Source organism: Gossypium arboreum, chromosome 3 (assembly GCF_025698485.1).
Source record: "Gossypium arboreum isolate Shixiya-1 chromosome 3, ASM2569848v2, whole genome shotgun sequence".
NCBI classification, from domain to species: Eukaryota; Viridiplantae; Streptophyta; class Magnoliopsida; order Malvales; family Malvaceae; genus Gossypium; species Gossypium arboreum.
In genome coordinates this window covers 139,063,512-139,080,352 of record NC_069072.1, presented here as the reverse complement: position 1 = coordinate 139,080,352, position 16,841 = coordinate 139,063,512, and the positions used below count along the sequence as shown (strand labels likewise).

At 29.9% G+C, this 16,841-nt stretch overlaps 3 protein-coding genes across 4 annotated transcripts; 1 reads left to right on the top strand and 2 right to left on the bottom strand.

Annotated features, from left to right (window-relative positions):
• The first annotated feature begins 309 nt into the window (after positions 1 to 309).
• Positions 310 to 3,073, top strand: LOC108474621 (BTB/POZ domain-containing protein At3g08570). The gene is made up of 4 exons (XM_017776604.2): positions 310 to 775; positions 1,002 to 1,068; positions 1,146 to 2,303; positions 2,383 to 3,073. Exons 1-4 carry the CDS (start codon positions 690 to 692, stop codon positions 2,893 to 2,895), a joined length of 1,824 nt encoding a protein of 607 aa, XP_017632093.1. The 5' UTR covers positions 310 to 689; the 3' UTR covers positions 2,896 to 3,073.
• Positions 3,074 to 3,184: 111 nt separating this feature from the next.
• LOC108475607 (V-type proton ATPase subunit E-like) lies at positions 3,185 to 4,651 on the bottom strand. The gene is made up of 4 exons (XM_017777585.2): positions 4,160 to 4,651; positions 3,718 to 4,077; positions 3,521 to 3,620; positions 3,185 to 3,408 (listed from the first exon to the last, which is right to left on the bottom strand). Exons 1-4 carry the CDS (start codon positions 4,360 to 4,362, stop codon positions 3,373 to 3,375), a joined length of 699 nt encoding a protein of 232 aa, XP_017633074.1. The 5' UTR covers positions 4,363 to 4,651; the 3' UTR covers positions 3,185 to 3,372.
• A 1,362-nt stretch (positions 4,652 to 6,013) lies between these two features.
• LOC108475772 (acid phosphatase 1) lies at positions 6,014 to 9,745 on the bottom strand. 2 transcript variants are annotated; one of them, XM_053026407.1, is made up of 4 exons: positions 9,658 to 9,745; positions 7,575 to 7,966; positions 7,137 to 7,349; positions 6,014 to 6,284 (listed from the first exon to the last, which is right to left on the bottom strand). In XM_053026407.1, the coding sequence occupies exons 2-4, from the start codon at positions 7,943 to 7,945 to the stop codon at positions 6,107 to 6,109; spliced, it is 762 nt and encodes a 253-aa protein (XP_052882367.1). In that variant the 5' UTR covers positions 7,946 to 7,966; positions 9,658 to 9,745; the 3' UTR covers positions 6,014 to 6,106. The 2 variants fall into 2 exon arrangements, with proteins under 2 accessions (XP_052882367.1, XP_017633249.1); XM_017777760.2 differs by lacking the exon at positions 9,658 to 9,745 and adding an exon at positions 8,062 to 8,203.
• Positions 9,746 to 16,841: the final 7,096 nt, after the last annotated feature.

Below are 16,841 nucleotides of genomic sequence, written 5' to 3'. Positions count from 1 at the left end.
TTAAATTTTTAGATTCAAGACTAAATTAACATAATGTATAAATATTGAGAGTTAAAATTATTATTATGCCAAATATAAAAGTTGACACCTCATTTCTTTGGGACTACAAAAGGCAAAATAAAATATCTGAATAACTATTTTAATTTTTCATTGAATCACACAAAATAAACTTATCAAAATTAAGTGAATAATAGTTGCTTTAAAAAAAGGGAAAACGGAAGGAAAAGGAAAGTAATGTATGGAGGGGGAGCGTGTTAGTGATGGGGCTCATAAAGGGGATAACGTAAGCAGTATAAACATGGAAACTTATAATTTGTTGCGACTTTTAAGAAATGGCCACTTTTCCTCCCTTTTCTATTACCACACAAAACAATACAATTACTGTTGCCATGGTTGTTGCACTCAGTCTGAGAACATTTGTTTGTTTTGTATTGTTGCGAAAAGGTGAGAAAAGTGAACAGCCTGTGTTTTTGTCAGGCTCATTCTCACAGCTTCTAAAAGAAAAAGCTTGGATTTTGCAAATCCACCCTCCATCTCCATTATTATCATTATGTATTATCTATCATGTAGAAGAATACATACATACATACAAGGAGTAGAGTATGGAATAGGTAATTGATTGGTTTCCTTTTCCCCTCCATACCACCCTGCGAATACCTGAAAGCCAAGCAATTTAAAGCCAAAAAACAATGGTGTCATTCTCAGACAACACCTCTCTGTCTTGTCCTAACAATCCTTCCCAAGCTCCCAAGTTTGCCAACACCTTCACCACTAGGTAAATCTCTACTTCCTCTCAAAGTCTTCTTAACACCTTCACATGATCATGTTACTTCTTCACTCTAAATCATTACTACATTTGCTTTTGTTAATTATTATGTTTAAGACACAGATCTCTTGTCTTCTCCATAGGTTTTTAATGAAAGCTGTTGGTGAAAGTTGAAACAAGGGTAGCTTAGTACAACCTACTATGTCATGTTACTGACTTGAATTTGTTGTTTCAGAATCTTTTCAGATGTTGCAGGGGACATCACCATTACTGTTGATGGAGAATCCTTTCTACTTCATAAGGTAACCCTTTTTTTTTTCTTTACATCAAATTAGCAATTGAATTGAAATTTTTTTAATTTCTTGTTTGTATTCTTAAGTTTCCATTGGTATCTCGAAGTGGAAAGATTCGAAAAATGGTTGCTGATGGAAAAGATTACAATGTTTCAAAACTAGAACTGGTTAATTTTCCGGGTGGACAACACACATTCGAGCTGGCCATGAAGTTTTGTTACGGCATGAACTTCGAGATCACTGCCGCAAACGCCGCCCCCTTACGTTGTGCGGCCGAATATTTGGAAATGAGCGAAGATTACCGTGAAGAAAACCTTATTGCCCGAACCGAAGTTTACTTGAATGATGTTGTAGTTCAAAGTCTTGAGAAATGTGTTGAAGTACTCTGTACTTGCGAGAATCTCCCTCCAATCGTTGAGGAATTGGGAATTATAAATACATGTGTGGAAGCTATTGCTATGAATGCATGTAAAGAGCAATTAGTGTCCGGTTTATCCGCTTTAGATTGCAACGGCGAATCAACGGAACTTAAAACCGGGTGTATGGAATGGTGGATTGAGGATCTATCAGTCCTTAGAATTGATTATTATCACAAGGTTATAACTTCCATGGCAAGAATAGGTGTTAGACCAGACAGTATAGTGGAATCATTGATGCATTATGCTCAAATATCATTGAAAAGTATCGGAAAATGTCAAATTTGGAACCCCGCAAGACCGAACTCGAACTCCGGTACAACAGAAAGTGAGCAAAAGACAATAGTGGAAGCCCTTGTAAATCTTTTACCAACATTGAAAAGCTCTAATGTTCCATTGAGTTTCCTATTTGGGATGCTTAGGATGGCAATCATGGTAGAAGCAACAGTTGCTTGTAGGCTTGAACTTGAGAGGAGAATAGCTTTTAGATTAGAAATGGTTTCACTTGATGATTTGCTTATACCATCTCTCCGAGCCAGAGATTCTCTTTTCGACATTGATACTGTCCACCGGATAGTCGTAAATTTCTTACAGCAAATCGAAGATGAAGAAAATGAAGACAGCGGCGGATACGAGTCGGATGGCCTTGCTTCTCTAGGCCATGGTTCTTTATTGAAAGTAGGACGGCTTATCGATTCGTATTTAGCTGAAATTGCACCTGATCCTTATCTAAGTTTGCAGAAATTCATTGCTATGATCGAAACATTACCAGATTACGCTCGGGTTATCGATGATGGTCTTTACAGAGCAATTGATATATACTTAAAGGTAAGTTACTAAGTTTCAGTTCATAAATACATCAAAATATGAATGCACTATACACTATAATCAAATAACGTACTTACAGGCACATCCAATGCTAAGTGATCATGAATGCAAAAAGCTATGCAAATTCATAGACTGTCAAAAACTATCTCAAGAAGCTACCAACCATGCAGCACAAAACGAGCGACTCCCAGTACAAATGGCAATTAAGGTACTATATTTCGAGCAGCTACGGTTAAAGAATGCCTTGTGCGGGAGCAGTGGCGATGGATTCTTGTCCCAGAAAATAAGCAGCGGTGTCCCGAGTGCCGCTATGTCGCCTCGAGATAACTACGCGTCGTTAAGAAGAGAAAACCGAGAACTGAAGCTCGAGATATCGAGAATGAGAGTAAGGTTGAGTGAGTTGGAGAAAGAGCAAGTGGTGATGAAACGTGGGATGATGGAGAAATCGGGGAATGGGAAGACTTTCTTCACTTCTTTATCGAAAGGGATCGGGAGGATCGGGATATTTAGCGGTCCCGGCGGAGGAAAACGTCGCAAGCCACGTGGATCAGAAGGGAAAAGCGGAAGGAGTCGAAGGTATTCTGTGTCTTAAAACATTTGCTTTGCTTGTATTTAATAGTAGGAAAGTAGTAGGACGTGAAGAAGCTTCTCATTTCTGACTGTATGTATTTACCTATTTATTTAGATTTAACTACAACATTGACCTCAAATTATATATATTATTTAGGTACCTTCGTTTTATCCAAAAAATATACGACATTCAATAAAAATGTGTACGTATCATGTTTTTATTGGCCGGTATTACGCTTTAGGATAAAATGAGGATATTATTATTATTATTATTATTATTATTATTATTATTATTATAGAAGCAGCTAAAGTTTACTAAGAACCAACATATTTCAAATTTATTTATTTTTAATAGGATTGATTTATAAAATTAAACATCATATATTAATAATTTATATTTTCAAAGCCATAAAGGCAGAAATTAAAAGGTGACTTGACCAGGCAAACATTTCTTTCCATATAATTTATTTTTTATTATATATAAAGTATGGAAAATTGGTCATGCACCCGATTCTCCTACCAATCGCCTTCGGATCTGCAAGGATACATAAAAGAAAAAAAAATTCTAATTAATATACATGTAAATATATCTCTCGTTTAAAAGAATCAATTTTACTGATGGGGTAGGAGTAATTATATATATATACCTCAGGTAATTTCTGCTTGAAAGCAACTTCTAGGCGTGCATCTAAAGTATTCTCCAAAACAATCTTCCCGTCTTCCGAAGCCAACACAACTCCGCCCGAGCTATCATTGTTCAACACAACACGTAGCATAAAGATAAGCCAAGGCAATGCAAATTATATATATACATACTTCAATCACCATATGATTTAGCAGATACCAGTAAGGTTGATGGGCAAACTCATCTCCGTTAGCGGGCGGTGGTGGTGGGAGATAAACACTGTCGATAACAATCTTAGGTGGAGGTACATTGAATTTCTCTGCGTACTCTCGTTTAGCTTCATCGATAATAGTTTCCACCAGCTTACGATCCACCTCTCGGCACCTCAACAACACCGACGGTTCCCTCAGCCGAACCAGACTCTGCACCACCAATGCCTTCACCAGGTTTTTATATCCCCTTTTGTCAGTGCCCAAACGCTGCAGCTCTTTCCTCGCGCTTTCTTTTATGGAGTTCACCAACTCTTCCTGCCCTTGCAGCACTTTTATCCTCGACGCATTCAACTGCATAGAGTACTCACTGCACGTATCAATTCATTTCCACGTTTCATCATTCATCTCATGTGCACAAAAACTTTAATTAAGTACACTCATTCACTCACATTTTCTTGCGTATTTCCACCTGCTTTGCCTTGCGCTCGTACTCTTGTTTAATCTTTCTCCTTTCAGCTTCTACGATTTGCAGCTTTTCAATGTTGAATTCTTCTTCAGCAGATACTGAAATCTCATTGGCTTTCTCCTCAGCTTCTTGGCGGATGAATCTCACCATTTGCTGGATTTGCTTCGATACATCCCCGTCGTTCATTTTTGCTCTCTTTTCTTAGCAAACGAACAAATTGATTAAATTGCCAAGGATTTTTATTTTATCAACAAATTAATCAAATTTCAAATATAGTGTTCATCTTCTATATATACATATGTAATTGTTTTTGTAAAATTTGCACTTTGGGAAATTAACAAAACTGCTTCTTTCCCCCCTCCCTCAGCCGAAATTTCCTGCCTTGAATCGTTCCAAATTTTGAATGATAGTGAATATTGCTAAGAGATGGCTCTATTGTATGAGATATTATCAAATTAGTCTTTTACTATTAAAAAGGATCAAGAGTCGAGTGTAACAAAATGGGAAACCTAATATTATTCCCATGAACCTCCGACGAATCAATAATTGCAAATACATTTTCCTCGTATTTATGCGGTAATAGGGACTATGAATAATTTTAGTCATTGTGTAAAAAAAAAAGTAAATATGATCAGATTCTATAATGAGATTATTGATATATAAATATTTTTTATTGAATTTAATTTGATGATTAATTTAAAGTTAATTCCATAATTATTTTTGGTTAATTTCTACTTGTTTAGGTTGAAAAATTCATGTCGAAATACAATCATCTAGATGCTAAAATTTTTAGAATCAATTACGAGTTTAGCTTTTGCTTTCATTGAGTGATCATCGATTGAGTAATGATGGACGGATCAGATTTGGAGATGACGATCGATAAATACTTCAATATATCGAAGACATATGTAACATAACTTAGTTGGATTAGAAATTCCATATATAAAATCACACATATCAAAATTTAAATACGACATTATACATTAAATCAAAATTAATGTAAAATTTTAATATTTGTCCTCAAATTAAACCATATTTTCTTTTCACAATCAATTTAGTACGCATTTTCTTTTGTTGTTGGTAATGCCATTAAAGGTGTTGTCAAATTTTCTTCAATGTTAATCCCTTAAGTTGACCAAATCAAAAAGTTCCCATTTTGCTTTGGATAACTTTATGAGTGTTTTTTCAAAATAATGTATGGATTCTATGTGGATAATTTAGTTTGGTTTTAATGAAAGTTCCATTAATGGTGGCCAAGGATTATGATTTTCTGTCAAACCGATCAACAATCAAAGGAACCCATTATTGCTAGACTTATGGTGCAAAAATAAAAATAAAAAATTAAATAGATTACATTTATATTTTTTTATTTTTATCTTTATCTTTATCTTTATTTTTTTATTTAAATTTATCACTCAATCTTTTTAAAAATATTAATTTTGACTATCAATATTTCAAAAATAATCGAATTATTATTTTTAATGAAATCCCAACTTAAACGTTAAATTTTTAAACATGATAATATTCATGACAATCCACGTATTATTCATGTTGTTTAAAAAATTTAATATTTAATAATTTTGATTTTTTATTGATGTGGCATATAAAATAAGTAGTTTCATGCTAGCATAAAGTACGCGTATACTACAAAACGGGTTGTGATACTAACATCATTAAAAATTAATGTTTTAATCTATTTAAAGAAAACAATTCAACTATTTTTAAAATACTGAGAACCAAATTTAGCTCAAAAATAATAAAAATTAAATTAAATTAAATATATATAAATATTAAGGATAAAATTTATTATTATACTAATTAAATATTAAAAAACTCATTATTTAATATAATTGGAGTGTTTTTTTATTCACATTTGCTTTTTCATGTGCATTATTATTAATGGTACCAAATGTAGACATAGGAGTTTGATTTAAGGGACACAATACATAGGATTAGGGAGTTTGAAAGTTCGATTGCCCAAACAATCCCCTTGCAAATCAGTCCATTGGTCCCCTACATTTCCCCATATCCTATACCCTTCTTCCATTATTTGCTTCCGAATTTCTGACTTGTACACCACTGCACTTTTCCCTTTGTATGCTGGACTCCTGTTTTTCATTTACAAACATCAAATTAAATCCCATTATAGTTATTCATATATTCTACATACATATATCTGTATTTATGTGTCATTCAAAAGGGTTAAATTTTTTGTTTATATAATATAATTATTATTTATGGAGTAGAGTGACGTCGTAATTATGTCCCATGCATGTCAATATATATCCTACTCTAGGATTAATACGTATTTTCTATGTGTAGATTCACTTACATGATAGTACGAATCCATATTGTACAAGCTTATAAAAGGACACGAACATCTCATATGCAAATTAGGTTGTGAACTACGTAAGCTATGAGTTGGGACATTTTATCTTAACAAAACAATAAATTTTAATTTTAAGGACATTTTATCTTTTTATATAAAATCTAAAATATATATTTAAAATGGAATTTAAAATAAAATTTTATTTTATTTTTATATAAAATTTATAATATAATTATTCTCACCTAAATTGTCTAGTATTACTTTTTTAAAGTAAATCTAATATAGTCCATTCACTAATCTCCAAATATGTTATGTTTCATCTAACCTTCCTGGAAATTTCTCCATATCTAGTCTGAGTCTTCTCAAGTGTTTAATTAATACCCACATGTATATATGTGTCAAATTGATAACACTAATTACTTGCTGCCCTTATAAAGTGATGATGTGCTTTTTCTTAATCAACTTTAAGTATTCAATAATAAAAAAAATTCACATCATCATTTTAATTACAGAAACTAATGATATTTTCAATTTGAAGATGTTAATAAGATTAAAATAAAGGATTAAAATTTAAATTTGAGCATAATAGAGGGAATAAAACAATAATTAGATCATGCAATTGAAATCTTACCTGAAAAACAACCTTTCATAGCCAATGAAACCTTGATCATGCAAATTAGCAATGGTTGATGGTGCTAAGGTCTCTTCGTCTCTTCCAGTGATTAAGAACACCTTGAATCCATTGTCAACCAGCTTCGAAAACAATCCAAGTACACCTGGTATTGCTGGACACTCTCCCTTCATTGCCCATGCCTTGAATGCCATTGGATCATAAGGCTCACACCTATATATACATATACACATATATAAATAGCTCTAAAATAGATAAAAATATCATGGAGGCCTCTGTACTATAAGTTAGATTGCATTTTACTCTCTTTATTTAAAAAATGAACAAATTAGTCCTTGTAAGTTACATCGAAGAACTAATCGATCTTTTCTATTAAAAATTTATTCATTTCTACAGTTAAAATTTGATCTACCTAACAAAATAACTTAGAATGAATACCCGTATTTCTTTTTCTTGTAATAAATGACATTTGAGAGGCAAGTGTCGTCAATATCAAGGACCCAAGCATCCATGCCATCTTCACCTACAACAAGTTCACTAACGTAACTCTCTATTTGTTCCACAATATAGTTAACATCCTGCTCATATTGGCCGCCGGTCATGTAGGCTTCAATGTGGCTGAGGCAATGAGCCGGGACGATGCGCCATCCACGGACATTGTTAGCCTCCACAGCTAGTTGCCAAGTCAAGCACTCATTGGACACCCTATCAATTGGCCATCTCGTTCTCCAGTATGGTTTCGCCCCAATTGCTTTTGAGAATAACGCTACGAACACAAATATGATAATCTCATTCACTCGCTTTGCCATTGCTGAAATCGTACGCAGTTCCTACAATAAACAAATACCAAGAAAACCTCATGATATTTAGTTGCTAATTGAAACAAATGGAGGAAAAGAAGACCAAAAAAAAGGGTAACAATGACCATTATGAAAGTACTGTAAATGTAAGCACGTGAACAACACTCAAGATGGAGATGATGAGGGATTTGGATTGGCTGGGGTTGATTTGTTTATATAGTTTAAAAAAATGGCAAGATGAGAACAGTTGGCAAACATAGTAGACGATGGGAAATGTTATTAACGTACGTTTTGGGCTGGAATTCTATACCCACATATGCCATGGAAATATCATTTCCTTGTGGAAAATTTATGTATAGAGATACGGTAGCTTAATAGGAAAAATACTTGAATGCAATAGTAACTCACCTTATCTATTGACAAAAGAAAATATTTATTTGAATTTTAAAAATAATATTATTGAAACATGTAATCAGGGATGGCACTAAATAAGCTTGCAGGAATCTCGATTCTCCTTAAAATAGGAAATCTCATTTTTTAACCCTTTAAAATTTTAAATTAATATATAATAAAATTGTATTTTGATCTCGAAAAATGAAATTTTTTATTTAATCCTTTAAAAATTAAAAAGATATAAAATATTAACATGATAAAATTATATTTTAACTATTCCTGTCCCTAAAAAACTCTGAATTCTCTAAACCCTAAAATGGACATAATACTTTGAATCTAAAATATATATTCATATCTACCTATTCAGCCATGTGAGTTATTGGAATTATATGCACCTAATTAATTTGAAAAGTATTTTTGGTTGACTCCTGTTCTTGAGTTTTTGGCTAGTTTTGAAAAGCAAAGGCCAGGAAGCAAACTTTATTAAGTGGCTGGCCTGCCATGGAAGTAAAAGCTTAAAAGGACATAATATATATAATTTAAAGACCAGTCTTCTTTTACTATACAGAACCTCATTGGCAATAATTCATTTCTTTAATAAAGACTTGGTCTTAGCTTTTGCATTACATACAAGACAGCCTATGAATAATATTGAATATAGCTAGCTAATAACTTTGAGATTAACGATCATTATAGGGTAATAATACAGCAAAAACTCATTCATAAACAACAATGCCAACGGTAAAAGTATTATGGAGTTCCCTGTAAAAGAAATCATATTATATTTTGTCTTTTTTATTTAAAAAAAAGGATAAATTAGTCCATGTACATTGGATCAAATAGCAAGTCTACCTTTTCTTTTAAAAACTTTATCAATTTCGATTCTTAAAAACTAGCATGACTAACAAAATAATAAGATAGTTACACATGACGTAACATGTGTAAATCATATTAAAAAGTAGGGACTAGTTTTTAATAGTAGAAATATATAAAAATTTTAACAGAATAATTAATTTACTCTTTTGATTTAATGTATAATGTATAGGGATTAATTTTTCTATTTTTAATAGTAAAAATAAAATACAATTTAACTTCTAATACAAAAACTTTCATGATACTTTTACCCGATGGCAGCCTCAATATCATGCTTGTACAAAAAAAAGTTATAAAAACACGGAATCAGTGGATGAAAACGAAAATGAATCACAAACATAGGTTTTTTTTTTTTTTTTGACAAATAGGAGGACTGAATACAACTAGAACATGTGTGTATATAAAAAGGGAGAGGTGATCCTTGGCATTCGAACAAAGGGGTTTTGGAATATTACCTAACAAATTATAAAGTAAAACCAAAGAAGGGAAAAAAATGAGAAAAAACAAGGTTAGGAGGGTATGTTTATATATTGGAGGTAGGATGAAGAAAGGTCAAAAACAGGTGTTATATAATAATAGAAAAAAAGGTAGCAAAAAAATGTGGGTGGGGATGCCGTCAGAGAGCATAAAAGGGTGAAATTTGATGATGGACAGAATGAAGGTCCAGCGGCAGCGCCAGGGTGTGCATTGCGGGCCGTCTAAGATAATTAAGATTAAAAGTGGGGTTGGAGTCAGAGCCCATCCACTTTCACTGAGTGGACTCCCCTCTCTGGAGGACCTGCGTCAGCCATGCCTTATTTTTTTACTACTACTAGTGTCTTTAATTAATTATGCATAACCATTCGTTTTAAATTATAAATCACGAGCTTAAATAGATTGAGTTTTAACTTGATTAATATAAGTATTATTTTCAATATGGAAGAATATAAATTCAAGTGCGTTAAAGCGTATTCTACTCTTATTTATGAATTGAAAAGTAACTTTGAATAGTTTTAAATATCGTATCAAAAAGAACGCGTATAATTAACAATTACTTATTAATATAATTTTAACCCAAAAAACACACGTTTGTGTAAGCATGTGTTAGCCACTGCTAGTGTTTCCATTTTTCATTGAGTGCATATCTGTAAATATCCTTCATTAAATTCCATCTCAACAATGTGCCGCCGACCATTCCATGTTCAATGTATCCGTTTTAACAATCATTCACAACACACACTTAATTACAATAACAGTGAGGTCGGCAATTCCAAAATATTTATTTAATTTCTCTCAATGTTTCAAATATTTGATTTCTTATTCTAATCATATATATTTTATTTTGTTTATCAAGTTTATCTTATACTTAATTTTCATTCGAAGGTTTTTAAAATTGAGTTTAAGTTGATTGAGTATTAGCTTAATTAGAATCTGTATAGTTATTACTGCAGGATAATGTGGGTTTGAGTGCGTTGAAGCACATTATCCTCCTATTTATGAACTGCAAAGGAGTTATAAGTAGTTTTAGGCATTTGAGGGCTAAAACAACTTATTACCCTATCTTTACCCACAAATGTAATTTACGTCTACAATGGATTTATAATAATTGTAATTAGAATTGTAATAATATATTTGACAAGATAATGTGTAATGCAATTTGAGTATTAGTTTAATTTACACCAATATTTTTTAGCTTGCAAGCCAAGCAAACTAAAGCACATAATATCCTCCTCATGTAGGAGTGAAGTTTGGACAAGTAAGGGTTTTGGTTCTCTTAATTAAATGAAATAATTATATTTTTATCACTCCAAAAATCAATAATTCAATTTAACTTTTTAGGGAAATGTTGTTGAAATAAGATTAATTTGATTTAAAAACAATCAATGTATCAATTTGAACAAAAAGATTGAATCAATCTATAGCAAATCTGTTATAATAAATGTCGATAATGACAATAGAATGATCATAAAATAAGAAGAAGAAAAAAGAACACTCAGATTTTACGTGAAAACCCTTTTGAGAAAAAACTACGGGTAGAGGAGAAGAAATTCATTAATGTTGAAAAACGAATGATATAAAAGGAGTTTCGACTTCATCTATTTAAAAGTTGAATAACCATATTCTAATCAAAATCAAATAGTAGAAGTATAGTTCTATACGAACTCAACTTGTGCAAAAAGTTCCGTACAACCCTCGACCTCTCGCCCCCACAGATCCCCTTATTTTACAATAAGTAGCCGGATTTAAGTCACACAAACTTTAACAGAATCCTTAGAATCAATAAGAACATGAATTGATTAATTTAATTTATGTCCCTCCAAGTTAAATCACATATGGTAATCTAATACCTAACATATGGATAAATAGGAGACCATTAACCAAAAACAAATATTGTTAAAGTTTTAGGTCCTTTGACCAATTTTTATTTATTGTTTAAAAAAAAGAATTTATTAGTCACCCTGAAAAATACATGCATGTTGAATTAATATGTTGAGCACTAAAGTAGTGCTATATAGACTTTTTCTACATTAAAACATTGTGGATTAAGTAGGTAGTGGAGTAGAAATCTTGACTTGTTGGGTCACAATATAAATTCACCAATAAAATGGGAAATGGAGAGGTGAGTGGATTTGATTGGATTATTGGTGGACTATTAGATAAAATAATTATTGTATGGAAAACACTTATTATAAGTAGTAATATATTAAAAAAAAAAAAAGTAAGTAGTAGTAATAAAGCAAGGCAATTGCAAATTATGGTGAGGAGGGATTAAAGTCAACCTTATTGGATTGGATAATTCTGATCACAAATCTAAAATGGGATAATATAAGAAATTAATAATATTTGATATATTAATAAGGTATAGTTTTGTGTCTAAAGTAAATGATGATATATTGAAAATTCACAATTAATAGAGATGTGTAGTAAGTGATATGAGTAGATTTATTGGGACACTAATGGATAGACACAAAAAGAATAAAAATTTGTTATGGCAATGCAAATTTAATTTATGTTTGTCGGGCTTTGTCCTAATATTCAAATACCATAAATGATTCACGCACAACCTATTTATTTCAAACTTATCCTATCACTCAATGAACTCATATTTCAACCCGACTCGAAAAGTTACCTTTAATACCAATTGAATATTACACTCTCTTCTTCCTATCCCAAATCTCACATTTATAGGCTACATAGGTTCAGCAATAAGCAAGAGATAAATGGGATAATTATCATATTCACTTGTTGATTTTCACCATTTGAATTTTTAACAAAGTGATCTTCAATTATTAATAAAGTCAAAATGCTCATTCTTATCCACCATGATAATTTCTGGGATGTTTATGATAATCTATTAGAGGAAATTCAACTAGAACTTTGCTATGTTGAAATTTCCTTGAATAAGTCAATGTAATTTTATTGTTAAAGCCAGTTCAAATAACATTTTATTACAAAATTATTACACCATATTTAATTGGGGGGAGTAGAAATAGATTATAGTCCAATTCAGTAGGCTCACCACCAAACTAATATTTGGTTTGTTGTAATGACCTATTACAACATGTGTTGAATAAGGCTCTATTTTAAGAAAAGGCTGTATAGTCATTCCCTTCCCTCACCACTGAATAGACATTTAACCTAGTGAAATAAGGAAAATTTTAAAACATAACATAACATAGTCTATCTTAAAGATATGGAACAAAATGTGCTAACATTTGCATCCATACTACTTGACACGTAGTCTTTTGTACATCAATTCATATCATTTAAATTTTTTAAAAATAAATCCACTTACTTTTATTCAAAATGATTCAATTACAAATATATATATATATCAAATACAGTATATTCAACTTTTGAGATAAAGAAATGATTTAATGGGGTGGTTTGTGAATGTCCCATTATCAACTACCAAACCCACCTCCTCATTTGAAACTTGCACTTTTTATCCCAATTGGATATTGGAGAATGGTGAGTTGTTTCTGGTTTATACATATTATATATATATATATATATATATATGAGATATAGTACCCTAGAATCCATGTTATAGTTGAAAAAATGAACAATATGTATTTCCTTACCCAAAATTAAGCATTACCACCTAATCTCTACCAATATATTCTTCACTAAATGTTGTTCAACATGCAAAATTTAAAACCAATACCACCCACTTAATGATAATCATCTCTCAAGAGAACTTTTTTAAGATACTTTATCTAGAAGTTTATATGAATTTGAATATAGATACTATAATGAATTATGTAAGTGGAACGTTGTGAAAAACGTTGTATAGTGAAATGAGAAATCGAGTGAGGTTGTGTGGCTTGTAAGTTGTAAGTCATGAACTTATGCAAGTTTGAGTAACTATGTATTGCTCATCCACACTCTCAAGGGACAAATCCAATGAGTAGGTGGGGATTTTGGACTCCCTTAAATCATATGATGAAATTGCAGTTAAAGAATGACAATTTTAGTTCAAATTTTGATCCTTTCTTGAAAGTTAACAATTCAATATGTCTTTCTAATAAATAAAAATTCGTCTTTAATCAAAGGTGAAGTTAGAAAATTTCTCTAGTGGAATCAAATTTAAGTTGTATAATTTTATAAGAGTTAAAATGCAATTTCTTCATTTAATAGTTTATATCTTTATTGTTTTTGTAGGATTAAATTATTTTTTTATCATTTTTGAAGGACCAAAATACAAATTTACCATATATGGAGTATGCAAATGCAATGAATCCAACAATCTTATAATTTGCCACCAATTGTACATGCCTTAATTTGCTTCTATTCTATATGGCTGGGATAGTCTTATTTAGTTTACGTATTAATACCGTTTTACATTGATATATTATACACATAAATAATTATATTAATTTAATATAAAATATATATATATATTTATATATTATTAATTAAAATCAAAATTTCATATATCAAATTATCATATATAAATTTAAAATGTATCCTTTTGTACCCAAAATTAGCTGGACTGACATGCACGTATAAATAGCAAGATCCTTGTGTTAAATAATAGTAGAATTATGGGAATATAATAATGGGAAATACATAAATAGGGAAAATATATTATATTGCAGGTCCAGGATGTATTAAGTTGGTTTGTAGATCCAAATTTTGTGACCAATAATTGATGGCACATGCAGATGCAGACCCAGATCTCACCCTTGCTATTTCTATTAGCATTAGCAGCTCCACTGGACCTGCCTGTCTCGTCTCTTTTCTTCGTTACTTCCTTGGTTGATAAAAGGAAACCATTTTTATTTACTTATTTCGACAAGAAAGCCAAACTACTAATATGCAAAATCCTATCATATACGAACTAATTCTTCTATTTTTTAATTACAGAATAAAATGTAATCTGATTTCTAGTACAGAGGTCTTTATAAAACTTTTTTTATTCATCATTTAATTTCACGTCACTTACATAAAAACTTTTTAATAGACAAAACATAATACAATCTGAATTTTAATAAAAGGATTTCCATACTAATTTTACCATTTTATAAATATGATTTTGATCTTATTATATCGCATCATTTTATGCCATTGATATGGTTGCGTGGCATTAATATAAATTTAACTACAAATCTATCAAGTTCTTAAAGGTAGAAATTTAAATTTAATTATTTGAATAATTATTATAAATCCAGTTATCATATAACTAATCGAATCTTAATTTAATTGATATCGGTATTATTATAAATATAGGAAGATGTGGGTTCGTGTGTGTTAAAACGGTTTATCCTCCTATTAAAGCAGACATTATATGATAAATAATATACATTTATACTGAATAATAAAAATTTTAGTATAAATAAAGTAATTTGATCATTAATGAGTATAGTAAAAGTTGAACAAAAGATCATATATTCAACGAGAATTTTATAATTTCAATGTCCATCCGAATTATTATTTAGGTAATGTTTGAAAAATTATTACTAATTGAATTTTAGTATAATTATTTGTAATTATATAATGATGACATATTTGGATAATTATTGTTATTGGTGGGTCTCATTGATTTGAGTGTAATTGGAGCACTCCAATTATATTCTTTCATTCTTAGGGGTAGAATGAGAATTTAGGTACGTAATTATACCGAATCTAATTTTAAAATTATTTGTATACAATTTATAAAAATTATATTATAAGAATCAACATGTATAAGTTTTGGGATTGTTACGGCAAAAAATCCTTATATTATAAATCCTAAAATTATAAAAATTATTTATGTATTTTATAAAGTTATAACAAAAATTATATTATTTAAATCATAAAATATTTCTAAAGTTATGATAAATTATTTTATCATAAAAAAATTTACTGAGTTATAAAAATGTTATAATATATTTATTTATAAAAATTTATGATCGAGAAGTATGGACATAACTTATTTATATTTTCATGTTATATATTATAAAATAATATATTTAATTATAAAAAATTATAATTTTTTACCATAGCTTATTTATAAAAAATAACCTTCTAAATTTATAGGCAAACAATTATATTATTTATAATATATGGTATGAAAGTTACTAAAAAATTTATAGAACTTTATTTATAAAGGTTATATATTATAAGTTTTATATTATTTTTACTTAATTTACATATTATAAACTTAGAATACATATTTCTCGAATTAAGTTTATATAAGTTTTTATAATTAAAGTTGTAAACTATTAAGTTGGATTGTGAACCCAAATATTACGAGGTCGATGCTAATTATGCAAATATAAAAGATTTTCTTGCATCATATTATGGGGTATGATACCATATAAGAGAATGGTACCATAGATAGCTCGCAAACTCTTTAATTTGAGATATTCAAAGCTTCAGAATGTGGTTGAGAAAACATTTGTTATTGTGAAAAAATATTTCCCATATTGGCAACATCACTTTAGTCTTGCAAAAAAAAAAAAAAGTTGGATCTTACTATAATATGTTGCATGTTTCAGAACTAAAGTCATGTGTGAAAATGAGATGATCTTTACTTTGAAGAGTATATGAAAAAAGGGATATTTATATTTTTTTTTGAGAAAGAGATATTGATAATCTTAATTATGCAAATTTAAATTCAGATGATCATGAACTCGATTAAGGACTGTTGATGATAAGAGTATATGTTAAATATTGCAATGAATAACTCAATAGATATGCACAAATATAATTAGATAAATTTACATATGATGTTTATTTTTATTATTTTTACTAGTAATTGTATTATCAACCACAATTAGTTAATGAATCTAAACACATTATAGAAATATACTCTTAATATATCAAATATAAATCTAATTTTTATTATTGCATTATTTTTTATGTAAATTAAATTTATAATAATAAATCCGTTACAAATTGATTCAACTTCAATGATTTAAACTATGTTTTAATACTAAATTTTTAAAAGAATTATTAGTTGATTGAGTCTTTAACTCGACTAATATAAATATTATTATCAATACAAGAAGATGCGAGTTCAAGTAAGTTAAAATACATTATATTGTTATTTATGGGTTAAGGAAGGGTATATCCATTATGTCTCAAACACTTTATAATTCTTGAGATGTTAGCTGCCGTGTAACCACAATATGACATTAACTTCACTTATAAGATTTTAATTTTATGTCAAATT

What these genes read in the sequence shown, in the direction of transcription:
- LOC108474621 (XM_017776604.2), top strand. Translation starts at nt 690, where the DNA reads ATGGTGTCATTCTCAGACAACACCTCTCTGTCTTGTCCTAACAATCCT. An exon ending in GCCAACACCTTCACCACTAG is followed by an intron (nt 776 to 1,001) that starts GTAAATCTCTAC and finishes TTGTTGTTTCAG; the next exon opens with AATCTTTTCAGATGTTGCAG. An exon ending in CAATTGATATATACTTAAAG is followed by an intron (nt 2,304 to 2,382) that starts GTAAGTTACTAA and finishes ACGTACTTACAG; the next exon opens with GCACATCCAATGCTAAGTGA.
- LOC108475607 (XM_017777585.2), bottom strand. Translation starts at nt 4,362, where the DNA reads ATGAACGACGGGGATGTATCGAAGCAAATCCAGCAAATGGTGAGATTC. An exon ending in GTGGAAATACGCAAGAAAAT is followed by an intron (nt 4,078 to 4,159) that starts GTGAGTGAATGA and finishes TGATACGTGCAG; the next exon opens with TGAGTACTCTATGCAGTTGA. An exon ending in TCAAGCAGAAATTACCTGAG is followed by an intron (nt 3,409 to 3,520) that starts GTATATATATAT and finishes GTATCCTTGCAG; the next exon opens with ATCCGAAGGCGATTGGTAGG.
- LOC108475772 (XM_017777760.2), bottom strand. An exon ending in TACAAGAAAAAGAAATACGG is followed by an intron (nt 7,350 to 7,574) that starts GTATTCATTCTA and finishes ATGTATATATAG; the next exon opens with GTGTGAGCCTTATGATCCAA. An exon ending in TATGAAAGGTTGTTTTTCAG is followed by an intron (nt 6,285 to 7,136) that starts GTAAGATTTCAA and finishes AATGAAAAACAG; the next exon opens with GAGTCCAGCATACAAAGGGA.